Raw genomic sequence first — 25,617 nt, 5'->3', positions numbered from 1 at the left:
TGCTTGTCACTTGCGGTATGCGTCCTGACTCCTGACAAAGACAAAGCAGATCGTGACCAGATCTTGAGACATTTCAAATAATTTTACATATCTCATCATGTAGATTGTTTTTTAATCCTGAAGAATAAACCCCCCCAAAAATGCAAAATACATATATTTTTGTACTGTGTTAGATTTGATCACAAACACTGTTACACATGGTGTAAATGCTTATTGCAGATATATTCTATTGGCATTTCCCCCCTATATTTTTATTTCCACATAGCTTTTATTATTATTAATATATATATATATTTTAATTAATTTAGTCATTTATCAGACGCTTTTATCCAAAGCGACTTACAAATGAGGACATAAGAAGCAATCCCAACAAAAGACCAACAACATGCAAGTGCTATTACAAGTCTGGGTAGCCTAACGCAGTACAGATAGAGGTTGTTTTAAAAAAAAAAAAACCTAGTGTTTTTACATATATATATATATATATATATATATATATATAAAGAAAGAAAGAAAAAATAAAGCTAATGTTAGTTTTACAAGAAAAGCTAGCAGTTAGAGAATAAATATGCAATTGATAGAAGGTCAAATGTGTGTTTTTATTTTAAAAAGAAGACAGATGGATAAAATAAAATTAGAATAGAGAATGCTAGAGTTAGAGGGTCAAAGATGGAAGAGATGAGTTTTTAGCTGTTTCTTGAAATGTATTATCTATTCTCTTTATTATTTGTGTTACATTTCTTTTTATTATATGCAAGTCTGCACTGTCTGTACTTTTTTTTGTAGCACTATAAGCTACTGTCAACCCATACAAATGCCTTGTGTAAACACACCCTGTCTTTTCTGATTCTGATGTTAATAGACTAACTTCTGGGTGAGGGCGGGCATACTGTACGGATGGGGAATATTTTATCGGCTCCACTTACGGCACCTAAACTGTCAGCAACTTTTCAATTCAATTAATGAAACAGAGTACAGCTGGTTGACATTTTATTATAATAATCACTTTTTGTTTTTATGAATTTATTATTAAAAAATATCTGCAATCATAACACTTTCGCCATCAGGTACACTTAAATGCACCAACACATGCACGCGCCCACACACACAACATACGCACACTCTCACACACACACCCACCCACCCACACACACACAAAATTAGTATTCTTCTTGAAGTTTCTGTAAGACAAAATCTTCACACTCTCTGTTCTTCAGACACATTCTATCTCTTGTTACTGATGTTTTTTAACCTAAGCCAGAGAGAGAGAGAGAGAGAGAGAAAGAGAAATAAATCACATTTCAAGCATTTAAAATTACTAATATGTATACCAAGATAACCTTACCATTTACAAGATGCATTATAAAAAGCTATATGATTAAAAATATGAGCTCTGACCTCTGGAGCAGTTCACTAGTAGACACAACTCTATTCATCTTCACTGTTGGAGTCGGTGTCGTCTGAGCTGCTATTAGACTCCTCTACCCTCTTCTTCTGTTTCCCTTTATGCTTATGTTTCTTGTTCTTTTTCTTCTGAAAAAAAAAAAAGATGAAAAGTTAAATTAAATGTATTTTCTAATTTTGCAAATATGTTTGGCACTCAGACTGGGTTCATCTGCTCCAGAAGAACCCACCTTTTTCTCTTTTTTGTGTTTCTTGGCTTTGTGTTTCTCCTTATCTTTCTTCTTTTGTTTCTTTAGCTGCGGCAAGTGTGCAGATGGAATAAACCCTGGTAAAGAGACACACAATGTAAAACGTCATGTTAATATAAAAGACGGGCTATAGTGAAAAGAGAAAAAAGTAATATTACTGCACCTGTATATTCAGAAGTCTCAGATATTAAAGAAACTATGTCTTGTGTGATTAAAGACTGGAATACACTACATGACTTTTAAATTCTTGACAGATGGTTTTAAAACACTAGGCATCATACACTTATGACTTTGTAAATAGTGACAGAGGAAAACTGGCCATCATACACTAAACGACTGAGGATCATTACCAGACTTTAAAGTTGTTCCAATCACAACAAACTCACACAGAAACAAGCGCACTGTTGCTAGGAGACGATTGAACAACAATGTGTTTAAAAACACATAAAAACAATGTGTTCTAAAATTGGCTGAAAATGTCAAACAATTTCCAACCGACTGATGGAAAAAAAGCCTTGTTAAGACTGTCAGCCCAAATCCGATTTTTGTGCAAATCCGACTGAAATCCGATCATATTTAAATAGTCTGAACGGCAACGAACTACATGAAATCCAATTTGTGCAAATCCGTTTCGAGCTACATTCGTATGTGGTTTGGAATCCTATTCAAATCGTATTTCTGGAAATCCGTTTCAGTCTGATCAGATTTAGCGTAGCTTTTTCACGTCCTCACGCCTCGTACAATGTAAACACGTCAGACGTTTTTGCAGAAAACACTGAACATCTTTGCAGAAGCAAGCTTGTGTCATTGCGACGTGCAAGTCAAGCGGAAAAAACAATATACTACTAGTATACGTACCTCTTTGTGTTTTGAATGTAGAGATGACAAAAAAAAAGAAAAGAAAAGTAGCGAAGACTAGAGCCCTGCACGGGCCTCAAATTTAGGCCCTAGCCCGGCCCTGGCCCGAGACGCTCAGGCCCAAGCCCGGCCCACGTCCGACAGCTCATCAGAATTAGCGGCCCGAGTCCGACCCGAGCACGTCTTTTTTTCCCTCTTCTCCTAAAACAGTTTATACTACTGTTTCGGCTATTAAAATAGTTCAGTTTTGTGTGTAATAGCAAAATTATTATATTTCGTTTTGATTTTTGAAAAACGTTTGGAGCATTTTTGTTCGTTAAATAGCCTTCTCATATCATCACGACTTGCCTAAAATAAAATCTATAGCTATACTAAAACAGTTCACGTATATAACAACGTTTAAACGTTAAACCTGCGCTATAATAATAATGTGCACTAGCCTATACCTAAGTTTGTGCGGAGAGTGGAAGCTCGCGCTCTGCAGGACATGGAGGCACCAGCTTTGGATTTTTTTCAGTGGAAACACCAGCGCGGCAATTTTTTTCATCACTAATCGATAGACGTCTACAATATAAAAAATATAGCTGCGAGCAGCGATGACGGGCCCAAGCCGTCAGCATACGCCACCCCGGTGGCATCGATAAAACGGTGCCCAGCGAGCACAAGCATCACAGTAACCCTCTGGCAGTTTGGTTTTAAGGGATACGGCAATTAAAGGGTTAATCCAAACCATCAACTCTGTGAAACACACACACACAGAACAACATATAAAACTTTAAATTCTGTGAAAATATATTTTTCATTGGTAGTTGATGTTAGTTAATGCATTTACTAATGCTAACAAATGAGAAATTATTATAGTTACCAAAGGTTTTAATGATTTATAAGCATTTTTTAATTATTTATTTTTCCATTAACTAACATGAATAATTTTTTCTAACACAAATGAATAAAGTAAAAAATATATTGTTAATATTTAATGTTATTTGTGAATTAACCAATGTTAAAAAACAACATTATTTAACTGTTGTTAATTTACATCATTAATAAATATATACCATTTAATGTTGATCAAAATCAATTCCAAAATGTGTTAATATATTATTAAATTTTAAAGTTTTATCTTTTGAACATGACTATTTTTCTAATATAAAAAATATTTTGTTCATTGTTAGTTCATTGTAAGTTCATACTATCAATGAAGAATTAACATGCTGTAAAAAATATATTTTTCATTGTTAGTTCATGTTAATTAATGCATTCACTACTGTTAACAAATGAGACTTAATTATAAAGTGTTATCAAAACCTTTAATGCTTTATAAGCATTTTTTAAGGATTTTATTGAGAAGTTTAAACAGACCCTCTCTCTCGCTCTCTCTCTCTCTCTCTCTCTCTCTCTCTCTCCCCCTCCACACTCACTGAACTCACACAGTCAGTCACCCACCCAGTCACCCACCGCACACATTAGAAGCAGTGACAGGAGATCTCTGATAGTTTTTAAATGTTCTCCTCCGCATAGTGTATTGTAAATTCATGAAATTAATCACATATCCTCAGACTGTATTGTTCTGTGTATGTAATTTTTTATGAAGTGTTTGGAAGCTGAAAAGTTTTCTCTTTTTTACTGTAACTTTAATAAATTGCCATTAAATCATCGTTCAAGATATCCTAAATCCGTCCGCAATTTAGCATCTTCAGTATTTTGGCATCATAAGAAAAAATGTTTGGTGTGATTTACGTGTTTCTGTTTGGAGGAGTATGAATTTGTTTACAGCCTGTTTAAAAACAAAACCCACATTAAAATAAATATAGCCGACTTCCTGTTGGTCGTAGCTAATGACTGTAAATTAGAAAGTTGTCCGGATTAATAAGAACAATTTATGTACCGAGTTTGGTGTCTGTAGCTATCATTATATATATATAAACATTAATAATTATATACCATTTAATGTTGATCAATATTAATTCCAAAATGTGTTAATATATTATTACATTTTAAAGTTTATCTTTTGAACATGACTATTTTTCTAACATTAAAAAGATTAATAAATGCTTTAAAAAAATTGTTCTTTGTTAGTTCATACTATCATGGAAGAATTAACATGCTGTAAAAATATATTTAGGGCCCAAGCCAGTAAGGCGCAGGGCCCTATTGTTCTTCTAAGGATTATTATTTTTTTTTTTATTATTTTTTATTTCGACTATCCGGGTACTTTTGGGGGCCTTAACGTGCCCGAAAACTCTTGAAAATTGGCACGCACATTGGAACCTGCGGCCATTAGGACGCGGCTGAGGCTGGGACCCGGGCGGGGCACAGGGGCTCTACGGCGCCCCCTGGAAAATTGTCAGAAAGCTTGATGTATAGCTCACACATACTTGCACGTATTCATATGAAACTCGGTACACATATAGAACTCATTGAGCCGAACAACTTCCGTGCAGCATTTCATAGGCTCCGCCCAACAGGAAGTCGGCTATTCAGGGCTGTTTAAAAAGCGCATGTTCTGGAATTTGATATACTCCTCTGAGGATTTCCATACGATTGCCACCAAACTCGGTGAACATGATCTCAAGACATTGGGGATGCTAAATTGCGAAGATATTTTTGATATGTCGAACGGTTTGCCCGTGGCGAGGCGATGAAGTTATGGCGAAAAATGAGACCCAGGAAATGCCTAATAACGTCCACATACATTGTATGATGTAGATCAAACTCCAGTGATTTGTTCGTTGTATGATGCCGATCGGATAGATGTGACTATTATGACTGAAAGTTATAGCGCCACCAACTGGCTGCAGGAAGTGTGTCGTTTTCAAAATGCTTTGAATTCAGCATCTTATTTTTACTCGATTTGCTTCAAACTTCACCAGAATAATGTCAAAACACGGCCGATGTAAAACAGTGAAGGGAATATTGATATCTAAAATTATGTTGCCATGGCAACGTGTCAAAGTTGAAAATTCGTTTCTGGTGATTTTGAGGCAGATAACATGTTTAGAATGTCATGAAACTCAACACACATATCAGTATTAATGATAGTTAGACACTGGAAAAAGCTCATAAACGGGCGTGGAAGAGGCACTCTATAGCGCCACCTTTTGTCAAAAAGGGGGGGGTTAGTTTTAGCTACAGACACCAAACTCGGTACATAAATTGTTCTAATTAATCCGGACAACTTTCTAATTTACAGTCATTAGCTACGACCAACAGGAAGTCGGCTATATTTATTTTAATGTGGGTTTTTTTTAAAAACGGGCTGTAAACAAATTCATACTCCTCCAAACAGAAACACGGAAATCACACCAAACATTTTTTATCATGATGCCAAAATACTGAAGATGCTAAATTGCGGACGGATTTAGGATATCGTGAACGATGATTTAATGGCAATTTATTAAAGTTACAGTAAAAAAGATAATTTTTTTTTTTTTTTATCTTTTAAGAGCAGCTTCCAAACACTTCATAAAAAATTACATACACAGAACAATACAGTCTGAGGATATGTGATTAATTTCATGAATTTACAATACACTATGCAGAGGAGAAAATTTAAAAACTATCAGAGAGTTGATATACTGCATCTGAGTGAGAGGTCCCTGTCAGCCTGCAGCTGAGTGAGATCTCCCTGTCACTGCAGCTGAGTGAGGGGGTGGGGTGGGGTGTGAGTGACTGTGTGAGTGACTGTGTGGATTGAGGAGCTGGGTGAGAGAGAGAGAGAGAGAGAGAGAGAGGGTCTGTTTTTTTAAATTTTTAAAAAATGCTTATAAATCATTAAAGATTTTGATAACACTTTATAATAAGGTCTCATTTCTTAACATTAGGAAATGCATTAATTAACGTGAACTAACAATGAAAAATATATTTTTACAGCATGTTAATTCTTCCATGATAGTATGAACTAACAAAGAACAATTTTTTTAAAGCATTTATTAATCTTTTTAATGTTAGAAAAATAATCATGTTCAAAAGATAAACTTTAAAATGTAATAATATATAAACACATTTTGGAATTAATATTGATCAACATTAAATGGTATATAATTATTAAAGATTATATATATACAATGATAGCTACAGACACCAAACTTGGTACATAAATTGTTCTTATTAATCCGGACAACTTTCTAATTTACAGTCATTAGCTACAACCAACAGGAAGTCGGCTATATTTATTTTAATGTGGGTTTTGTTTTTAAAACGGGCTGTAAACAAATTCATACTCCTCCAAACAGAAACACGTAAATCACACCAAACATTTTTTCTTATGATGCCAAAATACTGAAGATGCTACATTGCGGACGGATTTAGGATATCTTGAACGATGATTTAATGGCAATTTATTAAAGTTACAGAAAAGAGAAAACTTTTTTTTTTTATCTTTTAAGAGCAGCTTCCAAACACTTCATAAAAAATTACATACACAGAACAATACAGTCTGAGGATATGTGATTAATTTCATGAATTTACAATACACTATGGAGAGCAGAAAATTAAAACTATCAGAGATCTCCTGTCACTGCTTCTAATGTGTGCGGTGGGTGACTGGGTGGGTGACTGACTGTGAGTTCAGTGAGTGTGGAGGGGGAGAGAGAGAGAGAGAGAGAGGGTCTGTTTAAACTTCTCAATAAAATCCTTAAAAAATGCTTATAAAGCATTAAAGGTTTTGATAACACTTTATAATTAAGTCTCATTTGTTAACAGTAGGGAATGCATTAATTAACATGAACTAACAATGAAAAATATATTTTTTACAGCATGTTAATTCTTCATTGATAGTATGAACTTACAACGAGCTAACAATGAACAAAATATTTTTAATATTAGAAAAATAGTCATGTTCAAAAGATAAAACTTTAAAATGTAATAATATATTAACACATTTTGGAATTGATTTTGATCAACATTAAATGGTATATATTTATTAATGATGTAAATTAACAACAGTTAAATAATGTTGTTTTTTAACATTGGTTAATTCACAAATAACATTAAATATTAACAATATATTTTTTACTTTATTAATTTGTGTTAGAAAAAATTATTCATGTTAGTTAATGGAAAAATAAATCATTAAAAAATGCTTATAAATCATTAAAACCTTTGGTAACTATAATAATTTCTCATTTGTTAGCATTAGTAAATGCATTAACTAACATCAACTACCAATGAAAAATATATTTTCACAGAATTTAAAGTTTTATATGTTGTTCTGTGTGTGTGTGTTTCACAGAGTTGATGGTTTGGATTAACCCTTTAATTGCCGTATCCCTTAAAACCAAACTGCCAGAGGGTTACTGTGATGCTTGTGCTCGCTGGGCACCGTTTTATCGATGCCACCGGGGTGGCGTATGCTGACGGCTTGGGCCCGTCATCGCTGCTTGCAGCTATATTTTTCATTGTTAGTTCACGTTAATTAATGCATTTCCTAATGTTAAGAATTGAGACCTTATTTAATGATTTATAAGCATTTTTTAAAGATTTTAAAAAACAGACCCTCTCTCTCTCTTTCTCTCTCTCACCCAGCTCCTCAATCCACACAGTCACTCACACCCCACCCCACCCCCACCCCTCACTCAGCTGCAGGCTGGCAGGGAGCTCTCACTCAGCAGTCTAACAGCTTTCTGATAGTTTTTAAATTTTCTCCTAAGCATAGTGTATTGTAAATTCATGAAATTAATCACATATCCTCAGACTGTATTGTTCTGTGTATGTAATTTTTTATGAAGTGTTTGGAAGCTTCTCTTAAAAGATAAAAAAAAAAAAAAATTATCTTTTTTACTGTAACTTTAATAAATTGCCATTAAATCATCGTTCAAGATATCCTAAATACGTCCGCAATTTAGCATCTTCAGTATTTTGGCATCATGATAAAAAATGTTTGGTGTGATTTCCGTGTTTCTGCTTGGAGGAGTATTAATTTGTTTACAGCCCGTTTTTAAAAAAAACCCACATTAAAATAAATATAGCCGACTTCCTGTTGGTCGTAGCTAATGACTGTAAATTAGAAAGTTGTCCGGATTAATTAGAACAATTTATGTACCGAGTTTGGGGTCTGTAGCTAAAACTAACCCCCTCATTTTTGACAAAAGGTGGCGCTATAGAGTGCCTCTTCCACGCCCGTTTATGAGCTTTTTCCAGTGTCTAACTATCATTAATACTGATATGTGTGTTGAGTTTCATGACATTCTAAACATGTTATCTGCCTCAAAATCACCAGAAACGAATTTTCAACTTTGACACGTTGCCATGGCAACATAATTTTAGATATCAATATTCCCTTCACAGTTTTACATCGGCCGTGTTTTGACATTATTCTGGTGAAGTTTGAAGCAAATCGAGTAAAAAGAAGATGCTGAATTCAAAGCATTTTGAAAACGACACACTTCCTGCAGCCAGTTGGTGGCGCTATAACTTTCAGTCATAATAGTCACATCTATCCGATCAGCATCATACAACGAACAAACCACTGGAGTTTGATCTACATCATACAATGTATGTGGACGTTATTAGGCATTTCCTGGGTCTCATTTTTCGCCATAACTTCATCGCCTCGCCACGGGCAAACCGTTCGACATATCAAAAATATCTTCGCAATTTAGCGTCCCCAATGTCTTGAGATCATGTTCACCGAGTTTGGTGGCAATCGTATGGAAATCCTCAGAGGAGTATATCAAATTCCAGAGCATGCGCTTTTTAAACAGCCCTGAATAGCCGACTTCCTGTTGGGCGGAGCCTAAGACATGCTGTGCGGAAGTTGTTCAGCTCAATGAGTTCTATATGTGTACCGAGTTTCATATGAATACGTGCAAGTATGTGTGAGCTATACATCAAGTTTTCTGACAATTTTCCAGGGGGCGCCGTAGAGCCCCTGTGCCACGCCCGGGTCCCAGCCTCAGCGGCGTCCTAATGGCCGCAGGTTCCAATGTGCGTGCCAATTTTCGAGAGTTTTCGGGCACGTTAAGGCCCCCAAAAGTGCCCGGATGATTGAAATAAAAAAAAAAAAAAAAAAATATAGCTGCGAGCAGCGATGACGGGCCCAAGCCGTCAGAATACGCCACCCCGGTGGCATCGATAAAACGGTGCCCAGCGAGCACAAGCATCACAGTAACCCTCTGGCAGTTTGGTTTTAAGGGATACGGCAATTAAAGGGTTAATCCAAACCATCAATTCTGTGAAACACACACACACAGAACATATAAAACTTTAAATTCTGTGAAAATATATTTTTCATTGGTAGTTTATGTTAGTTAATGCATTTACTAATGCTAACAAATGAGAAATTATTATAGTTACCAAAGCTTTTAATGATTTATAAGCATTTTTTAATGATTTATTTTTCCATTAACTAACATGAATAATTTTTTCTAACACAAATTAATAAAGTAAAAAATATATTGTTAATATTTAATGTTATTTGTGAATTAACCAATGTTAAAAAACAACATTATTTAACTGTTGTTAATTTACATCATTAATAAATATATACCATTTAATGTTGATCAAAATCAATTCCAAAATGTGTTAATATATTATTAAATTTTAAAGTTTTATCTTTTGAACATGACTATTTTTCTAATATAAAAAATATTTTGTTCATTGTTAGTTCATTGTAAGTTCATACTATCAATGAAGAATTAACATGCTGTAAAAAATATATTTTTCATTGTTAGTTCATGTTAATTAATGCATTCACTACTGTTAACAAATGAGACTTAATTATAAAGTGTTATCAAAACCTTTAATGCTTTATAAGCATTTTTTAAGGATTTTATTGAGATGTTTAAACAGACCCTCTCTCTCTCTCTCTCCCCCTCCACACTCACTGAACTCACACAGTCAGTCACCCACCCAGTCACCCACCGCACACATTAGAAGCACAGAGACAGGAGAACTCTGATAGTTTTTAAATTTTCTCCTCCGCATAGTGTATTGTAAATTCATGAAACTAATCACATATCCTCAGACTGTATAGTTCTGTGTATGTAATTTTTTATGAAGTGTTTGGAAGCTGCTCTTAAAAGAAAAAAAAAAAAGAAAAGTTTTCTCTTTTTTACTGTAACTTTAATAAATTGCCATTAAATCATCGTTCAAGATATCCTAAATCCGTCCGCAATTTAGCATCTTCAGTATTTTGGCATCATAAGAAAAAATGTTTGGTGTGATTTATGTGTTTCTGTTTGGAGGAGTATGAATTTGTTTACAGCCTGTTTAAAAACAAAACCCACATTAAAATAAATATAGCCGACTTCCTGTTGGTCGTAGCTAATGACTGTAAATTAGAAAGTTGTCCGGATTAATAAGAACAATTTATGTACTGAGTTTGGTGTCTGTAGCTATCATTATATATATATAAACATTAATAATTATATACCATTTAATGTTGATCAATATTAATTCCAAAATGTGTTAATATATTATTACATTTTAAAGTTTATCTTTTGAACATGACTATTTTTCTAACATTAAAAAGATTAATAAATGCTTTAAAAAAATTGTTCTTTGTTAGTTCATACTATCATGGAAGAATTAACATGCTGTAAAAATATATTTTTCATTGTTAGTTCACGTTAATTAATGCATTTCCTAATGTTAAGAATTGAGACCTTATTTAATGATTTATAAGCATTTTTTAAAGATTTTAAAAAACAGACCCTCTCTCTCTCTTTCTCTCTCTCACCCAGCTCCTCAATCCACACAGTCACTCACACAGTCACTCACACCCCACCCCTCACTCAGCTGCAGGCTGGCAGGGAGCTCTCACTCAGCAGTCTAACAGCTTTCTGATAGTTTTAAAATTTTCTCCTAAGCATAGTGTATTGTAAATTCATGAAATTAATCACATATCCTCAGACTGTATGGTTCTGTGTATGTAATTTTTTATGAAGTGTTTGGAAGCTTCTCTTAAAAGATAAAAAAAAAAAAAAATTATCTTTTTTACTGTAACTTTAATAAATTGCCATTAAATCATCGTTCAAGATATCCTAAATCCGTCCGCAATTTAGCATCTTCAGTATTTTGGCATCATGATAAAAAATGTTTGGTGTGATTTCCGTGTTTCTGCTTGGAGGAGTATTAATTTGTTTACAGCCCGTTTTTAAAAAAAACCCACATTAAAATAAATATAGCCGACTTCCTGTTGGTCGTAGCTAATGACTGTAAATTAGAAAGTTGTCCGGATTAATTAGAACAATTTATGTACCGAGTTTGGGGTCTGTAGCTAAAACTAACCCCCTCATTTTTGACAAAAGGTGGCGCTATAGAGTGTCTCTTCCACGCCCGTTTATGAGCTTTTTCCAGTGTCTAACTATCATTAATACTCATATGTGTGTTGAGTTTCATGACATTCTAAACATGTTATCTGCCTCAAAATCACCAGAAACGAATTTTCAACTTTGACACGTTGCCATGGCAACATAATTTTAGATATCAATATTCCCTTCACAGTTTTACATCGGCCGTGTTTTGACATTATTCTGGTGAAGTTTGAAGCAAATCGAGTAAAAAGAAGATGCTGAATTCAAAGCATTTTGAAAACGACACACTTCCTGCAGCCAGTTGGTGGCGCTATAACTTTCAGTCATAATAGTCACATCTATCCGATCGGCATCATACAACGAACAAACCACTGGAGTTTGATCTACATCATACAATGTATGTGGACGTTATTAGGCATTTCCTGGGTCTCATTTTTCGCCATAACTTCATCGCCTCGCCACGGGCAAACCGTTCGACATATCAAAAATATCTTCGCAATTTAGCGTCCCCAATGTCTTGAGATCATGTTCACCGAGTTTGGTGGCAATCGTATGGAAATCCTCAGAGGAGTATATCAAATTCCAGAGCATGCGCTTTTTAAACAGCCCTGAATAGCCGACTTCCTGTTGGGCGGAGCCTAAGACATGCTGTGCGGAAGTTGTTCGGCTCAATGAGTTCTATATGTGTACCGAGTTTCATATGAATACGTGCAAGTATGTGTGAGCTATACATCGTGTTTTCTGACAATTTTCCAGGGGGCGCCGTAGAGCCCCTGTGCCACGCCCAGGTCCCAGCCTCAGCGGCGTCCTAATGGCCGCAGGTTCCAATGTGCGTGCCAATTTTCGAGAGTTTTCGGGCACGTTAAGGCCCCCAAAAGTGCCCGGATGATTGAAATAAAAAAAAAAAAAAAAAAAATAAATAAATATAGCTGCGAGCAGCGATGACGGGCCCAAGCCGTCAGCATACGCCATCCCGGTGGCATCGATAAAACGGTGCCCAGCGAGCACACACATTACAGTAACCCTCTGGCAGTTTGGTTTTAAGGGATACGGCAATTAAAGGGTTATTCCAAACCATCAACTCTGTGAAACACACACACACAGAACAACATATAAAACTTTAAATTCTGTGAAAATATATTTTTCATTGGTAGTTGATGTTAGTTAATGCATTTACTAATGCTAACAAATGAGAAATTATTATAGTTACCAAAGGTTTTAATGATTTATAAGCATTTTTTAATGATTTATTTTTCCATTAACTAACATGAATAATTTATTCTAACACAAATGAATAAAGTAAAACATATATTGTTAATATTTAATGTTATTTGTGAATTAACCAATGTTAAAAACAACATTATTTAACTGTTGTTAATTTACATCATTAATAAATATATACCATTTAATGTTTATCAAAATCAATTCCAAAATGTGTTAATATATTATTACATTTTAAAGTTTTATCTTTTGAACATGACTATTTTTCTAATATTAAAAATATTTTGTTCATTGTAAGTTCATTGTAAGTTCATACTATCAATGAAGAATTAACATGCTGTAAAATATATATTTTTCATTGTTAGTTCATGTTAATTAATGCATTCCCTACTGTTAACAAAAGAGACTTAATTATAAAGTGTTATCAAAACCTTTAATGCTTTATAAGCATTTTTTAAGGATTTTATTGAGAAGTTTAAACAGACCCTCTCTCTCTCTCTCTCCCCCTCCACACTCACTGAACTCACACAGTCAGTCACCCACCCAGTCACCCACCGCACACATTAGAAGCACAGAGACAGGAGAACTCTGATAGTTTTAATTTTCTGCTCTCCATAGTGTATTGTAAATTCATGAAATTAATCACATATCTCAGACTGTCTTGTTCTGTGTATGTAATTTTTTATGAAGTGTTTGGAAGCTGCTCTTTAAAGATAAAAAAAAAAAGTGTTCTTTTTTACTGTAACTTTAATAAATTGCCATTAAATCACCGTTCAAGATATCCTAAATCAGTCCGCAATGTAGCATCTTCAGTATCTTGGAAGCATGTGAAAAAATGTTTGGTGTGAATTTTTGGTTTCTGCTTGAAGGAGTATGAATTTGTTTACAGCCCGTTTAAAAAAAAAAAAAACACATAAAAAAAAAAAATAGCCGATTTCCTGTTGGTCGTAGCTAATGACTGTAAATTAGAAAGTTGTCCGGATTAATAAGAACAATTTATGTACCGAGTTTGGTGTCTGTAGCTATCATTATATATATATATATATATATATATATATATATATATAATCATTAATAATTATATACCATTTAATGTTGATCAATATTAATTCCAAAATGTGTTTATATATTATTACATTTTAAAGTTTATCTTTTGAACATGACTAATTTTCTAACATTAAAAAGATTAATAAATGCTTTAAAAAAATTGTTCTTTGTTAGTTCATACTATCATGGAAAAATTAACATGCTGTAAAAATATATTTTTCATTGTTAGTTCACGTTAATTAATGCATTTCCTAATGTTAAGAATTGAGACCTTATTATAAAGTGTTATCAAAATCTTTAATGATTTATAAGCATTTTTTAAAGATTTAAAAAAACAGACCCTCTCTCTCTCTTTCTCTCTCTCACCCACTGGCTCAATCCACACAGTCACTCACACAGTCACTCACACCCCACCCCACCCCTCACTCAGCTGCAGGCTGACAGGGATCTCTCACTCAGAAGCAGTCTAAGTCTAACTCTCTGATAGTTTTCAAATTTTCTCCTCTGCATAGTGTATTGTAAATTCATAAAATTAATCACATATCCTCAGACTGTATTGTTCTGTGTATGTAATTTTTTATGAAGTGTTTGGAAGCTGCTCTTAAAAGATAAAAAAAAAAAAGAAATGATCTTTTTTACTGTAACTTTAATAAATTGCCATTAAATCATCGTTCAAGATATCCTAAATCCGTCCGCAATTTAGCATCTTCAGTATTTTGGCATCATGATAAAAAATGTTTGGTGTGATTTCTGTGTTTCTGCTTGGAGGAGTATTAATTTGTTTACAGCCCGTTTTTAAAAAAAACCCACATTAAAATAAATATAGCCGACTTCCTGTTGGTCGTAGCTAATGACTGTAAATTAGAAAGTTGTCCGGATTAATTAGAACAATTTATGTACCGAGTTTGGGGTCTGTAGCTAAAACTAACCCCCTCATTTTTGACAAAAGGTGGCGCTATAGAGTGCCTCTTCCACGCCCGTATATGAGCTTTTTCCAGTGTCTAACTATCATTAATACTCATATGTGTGTTGAGTTTCATGACATTCTAAACATGTTATCTGCCTCAAAATCACCAGAAACGAATTTTCAACTTTGACACGTTGCCATGGCAACATAATTTTAGATATCAATCTTCCCTTCACAGTTTTACATCGGCCGTGTTTTGACATTATTCTGGTGAAGTTTGAAGCAAATCGAGTAAAAATAAGATGCTGAATTCAAAGCATTTTGAAAACGACACACTTCCTGCAGCCAGTTGGTGGCGCTATAACTTTCAGTCATAATAGTCACATCTATCCGATCGGCATCATACAACGAACAAATCTCTGAAGTTTGATCTACATCATACAATGTATGTGGACGTTATTAGGCATTTCCTGGGTCTCATTTTTCGCCATAACTTCATCGCCTCGCCACGGGCAAACCGTTCGACATATCAAAAATATCTTCGCAATTTAGCGTCCCCAATGTCCTGAGATCATGTTCACCGAGTTTGGTGGCAATCGTATGGAAATCCTCAGAGGAGTATATCAAATTCCAGAGCATGCGCTTTTTAAACAGCCCTGAATAGCCGACTTCCTGTTGGGCGGAGCCTAAGACATGCTGCGTGAAAGTTGTTCAGCTCAATGAGTTCTATATGTGTACCGAGTTTCATATGAATACGTGCAAGTATGTGTGAGCTATACATCAAGTTTTCTGACAATTTTCCAGGGGGCGCCGTAGAGCCCCTGTGCCACGCCCGGGTCCCAGCCTCAGCGGCGTCCTAATGGCCGCAGGTTCCAATGTGCGTGCCAATTTTCGAGAGTTTTCGGGCACGTTAAGGCCCCCAAAAGTGCCCGGATGATTGAAATAAAAAAAAAAAAAAAAAAAAAAAAAAAATAATAATCCTTAGAAGAACAATAGGGCCCTGCGCCTTACTGGCTTGGGCCCTAAAAATAATAATCCTTAGAAGAACAATAGGGCCCTGCGCCTTACTGGCTTGGGCCCTAAATATAGCTGCGAGCAGCGATGACGGGCCCAAGCCGTCAGCATACGCCACCCCGGTGGCATCGATAAAACGGTGCCCAGCGAGCACACACAATACAGTAACCCTCTGGCAGTTTGGTTTTAAGGGATACGGCAATTAAAGGGTTAATCCAAACCATCAACTCTGTGAAACACACACACACAGAACAACATATAAAACTTTAAATTCTATGAAAATATATTTTTCATTGGTAGTTGATGTTAGTTAATGCATTTACTAATGCTAACAAATGAGAAATTATTATAGTTACCAAAGGTTTTAATGATTTATAAGCATTTTTTAATGATTTATTTTTCCATTAACTAAAATGAATAATTTTTTCTAACACAAATGAATAAAGTAAAAAATATATTGTTAATATTTAATGTTATTTGTGAATTAACCAATGTTAAAAAACAACATTATTTAACTGTTGTTAATTTACATCATTAATAAATATATACCATTTAATGTTGAAATCAATGTTTTAATGTTTAAAATCAATTCCAAAATGTGTTAATATATTAAATATTAAATTTTAAAGTTTTATCTTTTGAACATGACTATTTTTCTAATATTAAAAATATTTTGTTCATTGTTAGTTCATGTTAATTAATGCATTCCCTACTGTTAACAAATGAGACTCAATTATAAAGTGTTATCAAAACCTTTAATGCTTTATAAGCATTTTTTAAGGATTTTATTGAGAAGTTTAAACAGTCTCTCTCTCTCTCTCTCTCTCTCTCTCTCTCTCTCTCTCTCTCTCTCTCTCTGTCTCCCTCTCTCTCTCTCTCTGTCTCCCTCTCTCTCTCTCTCCCCCTCCACACTCACTGAACTCACACAGTCAGTCACCCACCCAGTCACCTACCGCACACATTAGAAGCACAGTGACAGGATATCTCTGATAAGTTTTAAAATTTTCTTCTCGCCATAGTGTACTGTAAATTCATGGAATTAATCACATATCCTCAGACTGTCTTGTTCTGTGTTTGGTGTGAATTTGTGGTTTCTGCTTGGAGGTGTATGAATTTGTTTACAGCCCGTTTTGAAAAAAAAAAACACATAAAAAAAAAAAGCCGACTTCCTGTTGGTCGTAGCTAATGTCTGTAAATTAGAAAGTTGTCCGGCTTAATGTGAACAATTTATGTACCAAGTTTGGTGTCTGTAGCTATCATTATATATATATATAATCATTAATAATTATATTCCATTTAATGTTGATCAATATTAATTCCAAAATGTGTTAATATATTATTAAATTTTAAAGTTTCTCTTTTGAACATGACTATTTTTCTAACATTAAAAATATTTTGTTCATTGTTAGTTCATTGTAAGTTCATACTATCAATGAAGAATTAACATGCTGTAAAAAATTATATTTTTCATTGTTAGTTCATGTTAATTAATGCATTCCCTACTGTTAACAAATGAGACTTAATTATAAAGTGTTATGAAAACCTTTAATGCTTTATAAGCATTTTTTAAAGATTTAAAAAAAACAGACCTTCTCTCTCTTTCTCTCTCTCACCCAGCTCCTCAATCCACACAGTCACTCACACCCCACCCCACCCCCACCCCCTCACTCAGCTGCAGGCTGACAGGGAACTCTCACTCATTGAAGCATTGTAACAACTGTCTGATAGTTTTAAAATTTTCTCCTCTGCATAGTGTATTGTAAATTCATGAAATTAATCACATATCGTCAGACTGTATTGTTCTGTGTATGTAATTTTTTATGAAGTGTTTGGAAGCTGCTCTTAAAAGATAAAAAAAAAAAAAAAAAATCTCTTTTTTACTGTAACTTTAATAAATTGCCATTAAATCATCGTTCAAGATATCCTAAATCCGTCCGCAATTTAGCATCTTCAGTATTTTGGCATCATGAGAAAAAATGTTTGGTGTGATTTACGTGTTTCTGCTTTGAGGAGTATGAATTTGTTTACAGCCCGTTTTAAAAAAAAACCCACATTAAAATAAATATAGCCGACGTCCTGTTGGTCGTAGCTAATGACTGTAAATTAGAAAGTTGTCCGGATTAATAAGAACAATTTATGTACCGAGTTTGGTGTCTGTAGCTAAAACTAACCCCCCCATTTTTGACAAAAGGTGGCGCTATAGAGTGCCTCTTCCACGCCCGTTTATGAGCTTTTTCCAGTGTCTAACTATCATTAATACTCATATGTGTGTTGAGTTTCATGACATTCTAAACATGTTATCTGCCTCAAAATCACCAGAAACGAATTTTCAACTTTGACACGTTGCCATGGCAACATAATTTTAGATATCAATATTCCCTTCACAGTTTTACATCGGCCGTGTTTTGACATTATTCTGGTGAAGTTTGAAGCAAATCGAGTAAAAATAAGATGCTGAATTCAAATCATTTTGAAAACGACACACTTCCTGCAGCCAGTTGGTGGCGCTATAACTTTCAGTCATAATAGTCACATCTATCCGATCGGCATCATACAACGAACAAACCACTGGAGTTTGATCTACATCATACAATGTATGTGGACGTTATTAGGCATTTCCTGGGTCTCATTTTTCGCCATAACTTCATCGCCTCGCCACGGGCAAACCGTTCGACATATCAAAAATATCTTCGCAATTTAGCGTCCCCAATGTCTTGAGATCATGTTCACCGAGTTTGGTGGTAATCGTATGGAAATCCTCAGAGGAGTATATCAAATTCCAGAGCATGCGCTTTTTAAACAGCCCTGAATAGCCGACTTCCTGTTGGGCGGACCCTAAGACATGCTGTGCGGAAGTTGTTCAGCTCAATGAGTTCTATATGTGTACCGAGTTTCATATGAATACGTGCAAGTATGTGTGAGCTATACATCAAGCTTTCTGACAATTTTCCAGGGGGCGCCGTAGAGCCCCTGTGCCACGCCCGGGTCCCAGCCTCAGCGGCGTCCTAATGGCCGCAGGTTCCAACGTGCGTGCCAATTTTCGAGAGTTTTCGGGCACGATCCTTAGAAGAACAATAGGGCCCTGCGCCTTACTGGCTTGGGCCCTAATAAGGAGAAACCCAAAACAGGCCCGATGCCCGGCCCGCCTCTGAACTATGACGTGGAAATTGGCCCGAAGCCCGGCCATAGAGGCGTAAAAAAGTCGGGGCCCGTCAGGCCCGGGCCGAAATGCAGGGCTCTAGCGGAGACAGCAGCACGGATATGAACAGTTGCGATATGCTGTGTGGACAGGTTATTCAAATCAGATTCTATCCGGATAGGATTTGGGCTGACAGTCTGAACGAGGCTTTATTATTAATTACAGACTGAAGCTATAAAATCGGAGTCTGTGACCATTATACAGTACGAGAAATTCTATGGAATCTGTCAAGTCAAATCTGCAGACTGGCTTTGACTTTCATCAACTACTCCAGACTGTAAATCGGTGGAAAAATCGTGTAGTGTATTCCAGGCTTTAGCTGAAATCAATTCCATAATTTTAGGATGTTTAGTGACATTCATGCTTTAGACATTTATTTACTCCAAATGCAAGTTACTATCATTGCTTTAACAATTCACGTGATAAATTGAGGGAGATGGTGACTGCAGTGGTTATAGTGACTGACCAGGAGGTGGCAGTCTGGGGCCAAACTCCTCTTCATCCAGGCTTTGTGATTTATCAGGAGCACTGTGTGAGGAGGACTGGGTATTTGGTGCTGTAGTTGTTTCAGCAGATGGCTTGCTCTGGACTGGAAGATGCTTTAAATCTGAGGGGAAGAGCAAACAGTCAATAAATGATTGTCAAATTATTACAATGACATCTGAATCAATGAAAGATTTTTGTGGAACAGCTTATCTTGAGAATATACCTGGCACTTTGCTAATGTCAAGAGCAGGAGTGATCTGAGCAGAGATGGGTGGGCTGAGTGTCCCTGCACTGCTCTGGATTGGTTCAGATGTTGGAGGGGCCACCTCTTCTTCACTATCTTCTTCAGATGAAGATGAGCTCTTCTCATCTGAAGAGCTGGCAAAGATGGCTTTAAAGAGATCCATAGGAGGCCTCACTTCTTCTTCATCCTCTTCTTTCTCCTCTTCAGTCTTTGGCTCAGTCTGCTTCCCATCGGACTGTGCCACTTTTACCTGCATAAAAGTGTGATTGTTACAGAGATTACATTGTATACAATACTAAATTAAAAACACTTTAGCGTTAAATTTATTCCTGTAAAATAATTTTCATTCTTCAGGAGTCTTTTTAATACTTGGAGTTAAATGAATACAGTCAAGTATCCACTGGTACCTCTGGATTGGCAGAAGCATGTGAAGAGTCGGTCTGGTTCTTGTCCCCAGCTTCGATTTGCTTGCCCGCTGAAACCTCAATGCGCGTTTCACTGAGGAACGCACCAAGTGGGTCTTTAGGTTCAGATACCTGCCCTGCTATGTCCCATCTGGATTTCTTATTGACTTCTGGAGTCAAATGGGGAAGGGTTGTGCTGGAGCTGGGAGGTTTGGAAGCACTCTGGGCCTCCCTGCTGACCTGGCTGCTATCCGTTATTGTCAGGAAGTTAAAGACAGAGTACTTATCTCGCTTTATTTTAGGCACTCCCACAGTACTGGACCTGCAAAAGCCAGACAAGATAAATGGAACAAGTGGAGGAAAGAAAAATAAAACACAAAAAAAACATTTTCTTCCAGTTTGAAATAAATTTAGAACGACAAAAATCCAGTTACATTTTAAATTGACTAGTAAAAATATTAGCAAAAATAAAATATTGTAAATTTTACAGGGACAATGCATCAATGTCAATAAAAATTACAATACAAATGACAGTTCAATTTTTATTTAATTTTACTACAATATTGTTAGCATGAAAAGAAAAATGAAAGAAATATCTAAACAATAAAAGTGACTGAATGTAAATTTAAATGTAATAATTTTAATCAAATTTTTAAAAATGTTAAATTTATTTAAAAGTTGGTGGAAAGTACAAAAAATAAACTAAAAACATTGCATTAGCAGTACTTGTATTTTCTTTGAGGCTGTCTATTCTTTCAATTAGTGCAAATCACCAATGTTGTTTTTTTTGTCCTGCTTTGTCCTTAATATACTCATATAGTAAAGGAATATCTTCAGATACAGCATATGATTTGATCCACCAAAACTAAAAGTCTGTCTTACCCTGGATAAGGGTTTGGAACGTTGAACCTTTTACACAATAGTTTATCAGGGTGCCACTCATATGTTTCTCTGGTCAGCTTTCCAAACATCTTCATCTTCACAGCAGCCTGCTTGTCATCCTCATCATTCTAAAAAAACAGAGTGAATATTAAAGTACAATTATAATAAACAGTGAACTGTTCTTGAACCATAAGCACCTTTTAGTTCCATTTTAAACAAATTACCTGAACTTATTACTAAAGATTAATGTAAAAAGTTAATTGATTGAACTGAAGGTAACTCAGTACCTCTTGATCTTGTGTGACCTCAACACTGTCTGCATCATCCTCATGTTTGCCATGTGTGAAACGTGAAGAGAGAGAAGAGTTGCTGGGCTTATAGAGTAATGCAGCACGCATAAATTCCTCCCTTTCTCTCCCTCTCTCCCACTCCGTCATGGAAGAGTCCAGACTCGACTCCACGGCATCTACAAATCACCGCCACAGAGTGGAAATCAGATATTTAGCTAAGCCCAAATTAGCAAAGTCTAGTATAAATCACATCAAACATAACTGATCCAATTCACCTTTATCGCCCTTTTTGAGTTTGTTGATGTACAAATCATAGCGAGCCTGTTTCTGAGAATTTTTTGCAAAAGGTTTAAAGGTTTTGCTAGCATCTGCAGTGGGACCGGACCAAGCATTCAAAACCATCTGTGTTTCAGTGGAAGCCTGAGTTTTGGCTGGAGAGGTTAGAGAATCGGGCTGTGGGGTGTTTGACTGGAAACGGCTGGACAGAGCCTGTAGAGCGGCAGCTTTAGCCGAAGCCACCAGAGCAGCGCGATCTTCAGCTGAGGAAAGGTTTCTCACGGACTTATTCTGCTCCTCGGCTGCTCTGCGGATCTCATTCAGCCGCTCTCTGTCCTCACTGCCAAGCAGCTCAAACACAGAGCTTGGGCCTACAAAACATAAACACATTTTAAATTAAGTTTGGGTTAAAAATGGCCCATAATACATTATTGGGTAAAAAAAAAAAAAAAAAAAAAAAAAAAACAGTGTAGTCATTAAGATTCTTTCACATTCAAAACAAATGGTAAATAACAAACAGACCCTAATTTTGTACAACATATTTTAGATATAGATTAAATTTTAATTCACAGAAGGGGTTGTGTGGCTCTGTCATAATATACCAGTATTGACAATAACCGTGATATTTGAAAAAAATGAATCTTTATGGCATGCTAAAACTAAACTTACAATAATATCATCAAATGCCAGTAACTATCTGGTTGACACTTAAACACAATAGATAGCAGTATTGCACCTTGACGCTGGTTGTTACTAGTCATAAAACAGGAAAAAAAGATGACAACAGTGTGTAGCTGAACAAAATCATTCGACTGCTGAACAAAATCATGATGGAGGAGATGATGGATGAAAGCGAGTCACTCCACCCACTTTAAAAAAGTCTGGGAGCTTTTTGGATTCTGGTAAAAGTACAGTTCTTTTGTAAAGTTACGGTTACTAACTCTCTCTCCGCCTACCTCTCTGAGTGATACATCAGCCAAAAAGAGAGAAAACAAAAGATCAATTTGACTGATTGCAATATTTCTATAGATATCACAATAATACTATTATCATGAAATATTTTGCTCTTGATAATCGTGTAGTGAAGATCAGCCTTAATCTGAATTCAATTGCAATTACAAATCTATCATTCAAATTATTTTTAAACAATCTCAACACATACACAGCGATATCATTACCCTGTAGAGGCATTTCTCCCAGCATGTCACGTCTCTGAGAAGAGTCTAAGCTGTGACGGCCCTGCTGCGGTGCTTCCTGTGATAGGTGTCCACGTGAAGTCTGCAGTGCCTGGGCAACGATGGGGCTGACGGTGGATGAATCAACCACAGGACGGAAGTAATGTACGGGCCGATAATCACGGGGCAAATCAGGGGGAGGATAGACCTAGAAAACAAAACCAATTAGCCTATTTTACTGCACAACTTACAAGCCAATAAAGTAACTCAAGCCTAGTGCTGTTATTGTGAAAAAAACAGTATATTACTATTTTAATGTCTGTGATTTGAGAGGCCAATGTAAACCCATCCAGAATCCTGCCTGAATATACCACATCTCTTTTTGAGTCTGGAACAAAAACAGATACATTTGTCATGGAGAAACCATTTTTCCAGCTAAAACACTTAAATAGCATTCTGTTCTGACATCCTGATGCAACTAAAGTGACTGGAAGTATCATGACATTATAAGAACACAGAAAAGTACTTCCTGTCACCAACCATTCTTCTTCCTGTTGTACTGCTGGGGAGCGGTCCATCCGTAGAGTCCATCCCCTGGTTCTTCTCCTCCCAGAACAGTATCATAGTTGGACATGGAGTCTTTATGATAAATATCGGCATCTTCGTTCTCCATTGCACCAACACCAAAAGCCTACACACATGTATACACTAATGTCAGCATGTATCTTCTAATAGAAGTGTTCAAATTTTTTTTTTTTAGGCCATTACTGATTGTACTTTGGCCTTACCTGTCCTGCGATCCCACCCCTGCGTTGCTGTCCTGAATTTCTGCCTTCAAATAAGCTGCTTGTTCTGTCAGACTGAAGCGTGAAGAGGTTTAGATGTGCTGATTCTGATCCGCCACCCAAGGCCTGAAGTGGGTTCAGCCCTCGGTAACCCAGACCATGGGAGTCGACTTTAGGGGTGAAGTCCACTGGGACCACATCTTTGGGGGCAAAGGTCACATTCTCTGGAGCGAATTCATCATCACCCTCCTTTAAAAAAAATTGGGTATATGTTTTTCAGTCTGACTAAAGCAAGTTCAGCAGTAAGTCAATTCTTCAAATTATAATCATATAGGCTGCATCCAAATATCCATACTTCCCTACTAAACAGTAGGCGAAAAACAGTATGTGAAAAGAGTAGAGTATCTGAATTTACATTATTCATAAAACCTGGCAATAGCCAGATTATCTACTACTTTCTAAATTGCGCATCCAGTGGACACTTTACTACGCCATGACGCCCCAGACACTGGAGGGGATTTGTGACTAGAAGTAAAGTGACGCAAATGACCCAGGTAAGTCACATAGCAATGAAGACAACATAGCAAATGTATTGGTCCAGATTATATTTATTCTATACAGAACACACTTTTTAAACAGTCATGCAAGTATATGATTCCAGACACAGCCATAATAATCTTCAAATGAATCTGATTAAACCCATACACTGAACAATGCCCACCTCTGACTCCTCTGATCCATTGGGCGGCAACGCACAGCCATAAAGTTTAAACGCATCTGAAAGTTGAGAAAGAACAAATGTTAACATGCAGCCTTTCAAAATCTAAAACCTAAAAATGGCACTACAGTTGAAACAAAACATTTATGATATCTTGTCTCATTACCAGTGTTTTGCTTGCGTTGCTTTCTCTTCAGTCTTGGTCCGACTCCCTGGCCATCTTTCCAGCCCATTTTTCTCAGCAGCTCCACACCAATTGATGACCTGGAATTACACAATGCAATGCAAAAACTTCAGTCTACGACTACATTTTAGTTAGATAACATATATAGTTAGAGAGTGATGAGTACCTTGCAGGGGCAATAAGCTCTTCCAGCAGTCCAGTGTCTCCAGGTATCAAAGCAGCAAGAGAGATGACCGCTCGCACCTTGTCCTTTAACTGATCCTTCCTCTCAGACACAAAATCATCTGTAGTGATAATCTCTTGAGGGGCAATACCATGCTCACTAAAATCCTTTAAGTAAACATATTCTTTATTAGACAACATGTCAAGAACTTCACAGGTAGCACAGTATTATTGAAGTGGAGACCTGAGATCCACACACAAACCTCCTCATCCATGAAGTCCTCTGGTCTAGCATTCGGTCTCTCTGCCTTTTGCTGTCGAGATGATACAAATGTTGATGGAGCCCAGCCTAAAGAACACAGCAGACTAGTTAAACTGCGACAAGACCCGGTTAACAGAATTAAAGCATCAGTGCACTGAGCAAGACTGCCACTGACCTTCTTTAGTGCCAACTGTGTTGAAGTAACCAGCGGAGAAGCCACCAGTGAAAGCCCCATGAAATCTCTTGTAACGGCCCTTCTCATCTTTAACCGTCTGTTCGTGCACAGGCACCGGCTTTCTGATGGGTTCATCTGAAATACACATGACGTTATACGAACATCGTGGATTTGCGTAACTAGAGAAGTGTGCGCTTTCTGCGCCTGCATTTTTTATTAAAACATTCACAACTCCTCCGTATAAAAAAAAAAAACCCATGCAAATTCACACAAATGACAGCTTCATTACACTCATTTTAGTACCTTCTTCCAGAGGCTCTAAAGGAGTTCCATAAGTCACGAAATCTTCATCGCTATCTTCATCGGACGCCATGTTTACAAGAACAGTACGGTGGCCGCGTGAGTTTCTGCGAAGTCTG

The 25,617-nt window shown here is 36.2% G+C and overlaps 1 protein-coding gene across 2 annotated transcripts; it reads right to left on the bottom strand.

The window, feature by feature from the left end:
- Window positions 1-580: 580 nt before the first annotated feature.
- LOC306851500 (G patch domain-containing protein 1-like) lies at window positions 581-25,617 on the bottom strand. Of its 2 annotated transcripts, XM_079387781.1 has the most exons (19): window positions 25,502-25,617; window positions 25,199-25,333; window positions 25,025-25,110; window positions 24,766-24,929; window positions 24,582-24,679; window positions 24,419-24,474; window positions 23,701-23,946; window positions 23,453-23,603; window positions 23,221-23,300; window positions 22,916-23,120; window positions 21,737-22,108; window positions 21,459-21,637; window positions 21,172-21,299; window positions 20,293-20,611; window positions 19,865-20,135; window positions 19,622-19,762; window positions 1,635-1,729; window positions 1,399-1,533; window positions 581-1,252 (listed from the first exon to the last, which is right to left on the bottom strand). In XM_079387781.1, exons 1-18 carry the CDS (start codon window positions 25,569-25,571, stop codon window positions 1,429-1,431), a joined length of 2,901 nt encoding a protein of 966 aa, XP_079243907.1. In that variant the 5' UTR covers window positions 25,572-25,617; the 3' UTR covers window positions 581-1,252; window positions 1,399-1,428. The 2 variants fall into 2 exon arrangements, with proteins under 2 accessions (XP_079243907.1, XP_079243908.1); XM_079387782.1 differs by lacking the exon at window positions 581-1,252 and having other exon boundaries at window positions 1,397-1,533.

The sequence above is a fragment of the Barbus barbus genome (genome assembly GCF_936440315.1).
Source record: "Barbus barbus genome assembly, chromosome: 1".
NCBI lineage: Eukaryota > Metazoa > Chordata > Actinopteri > Cypriniformes > Cyprinidae > Barbus > Barbus barbus.
This window is presented reverse-complemented; position numbering and strand designations above follow the sequence as displayed.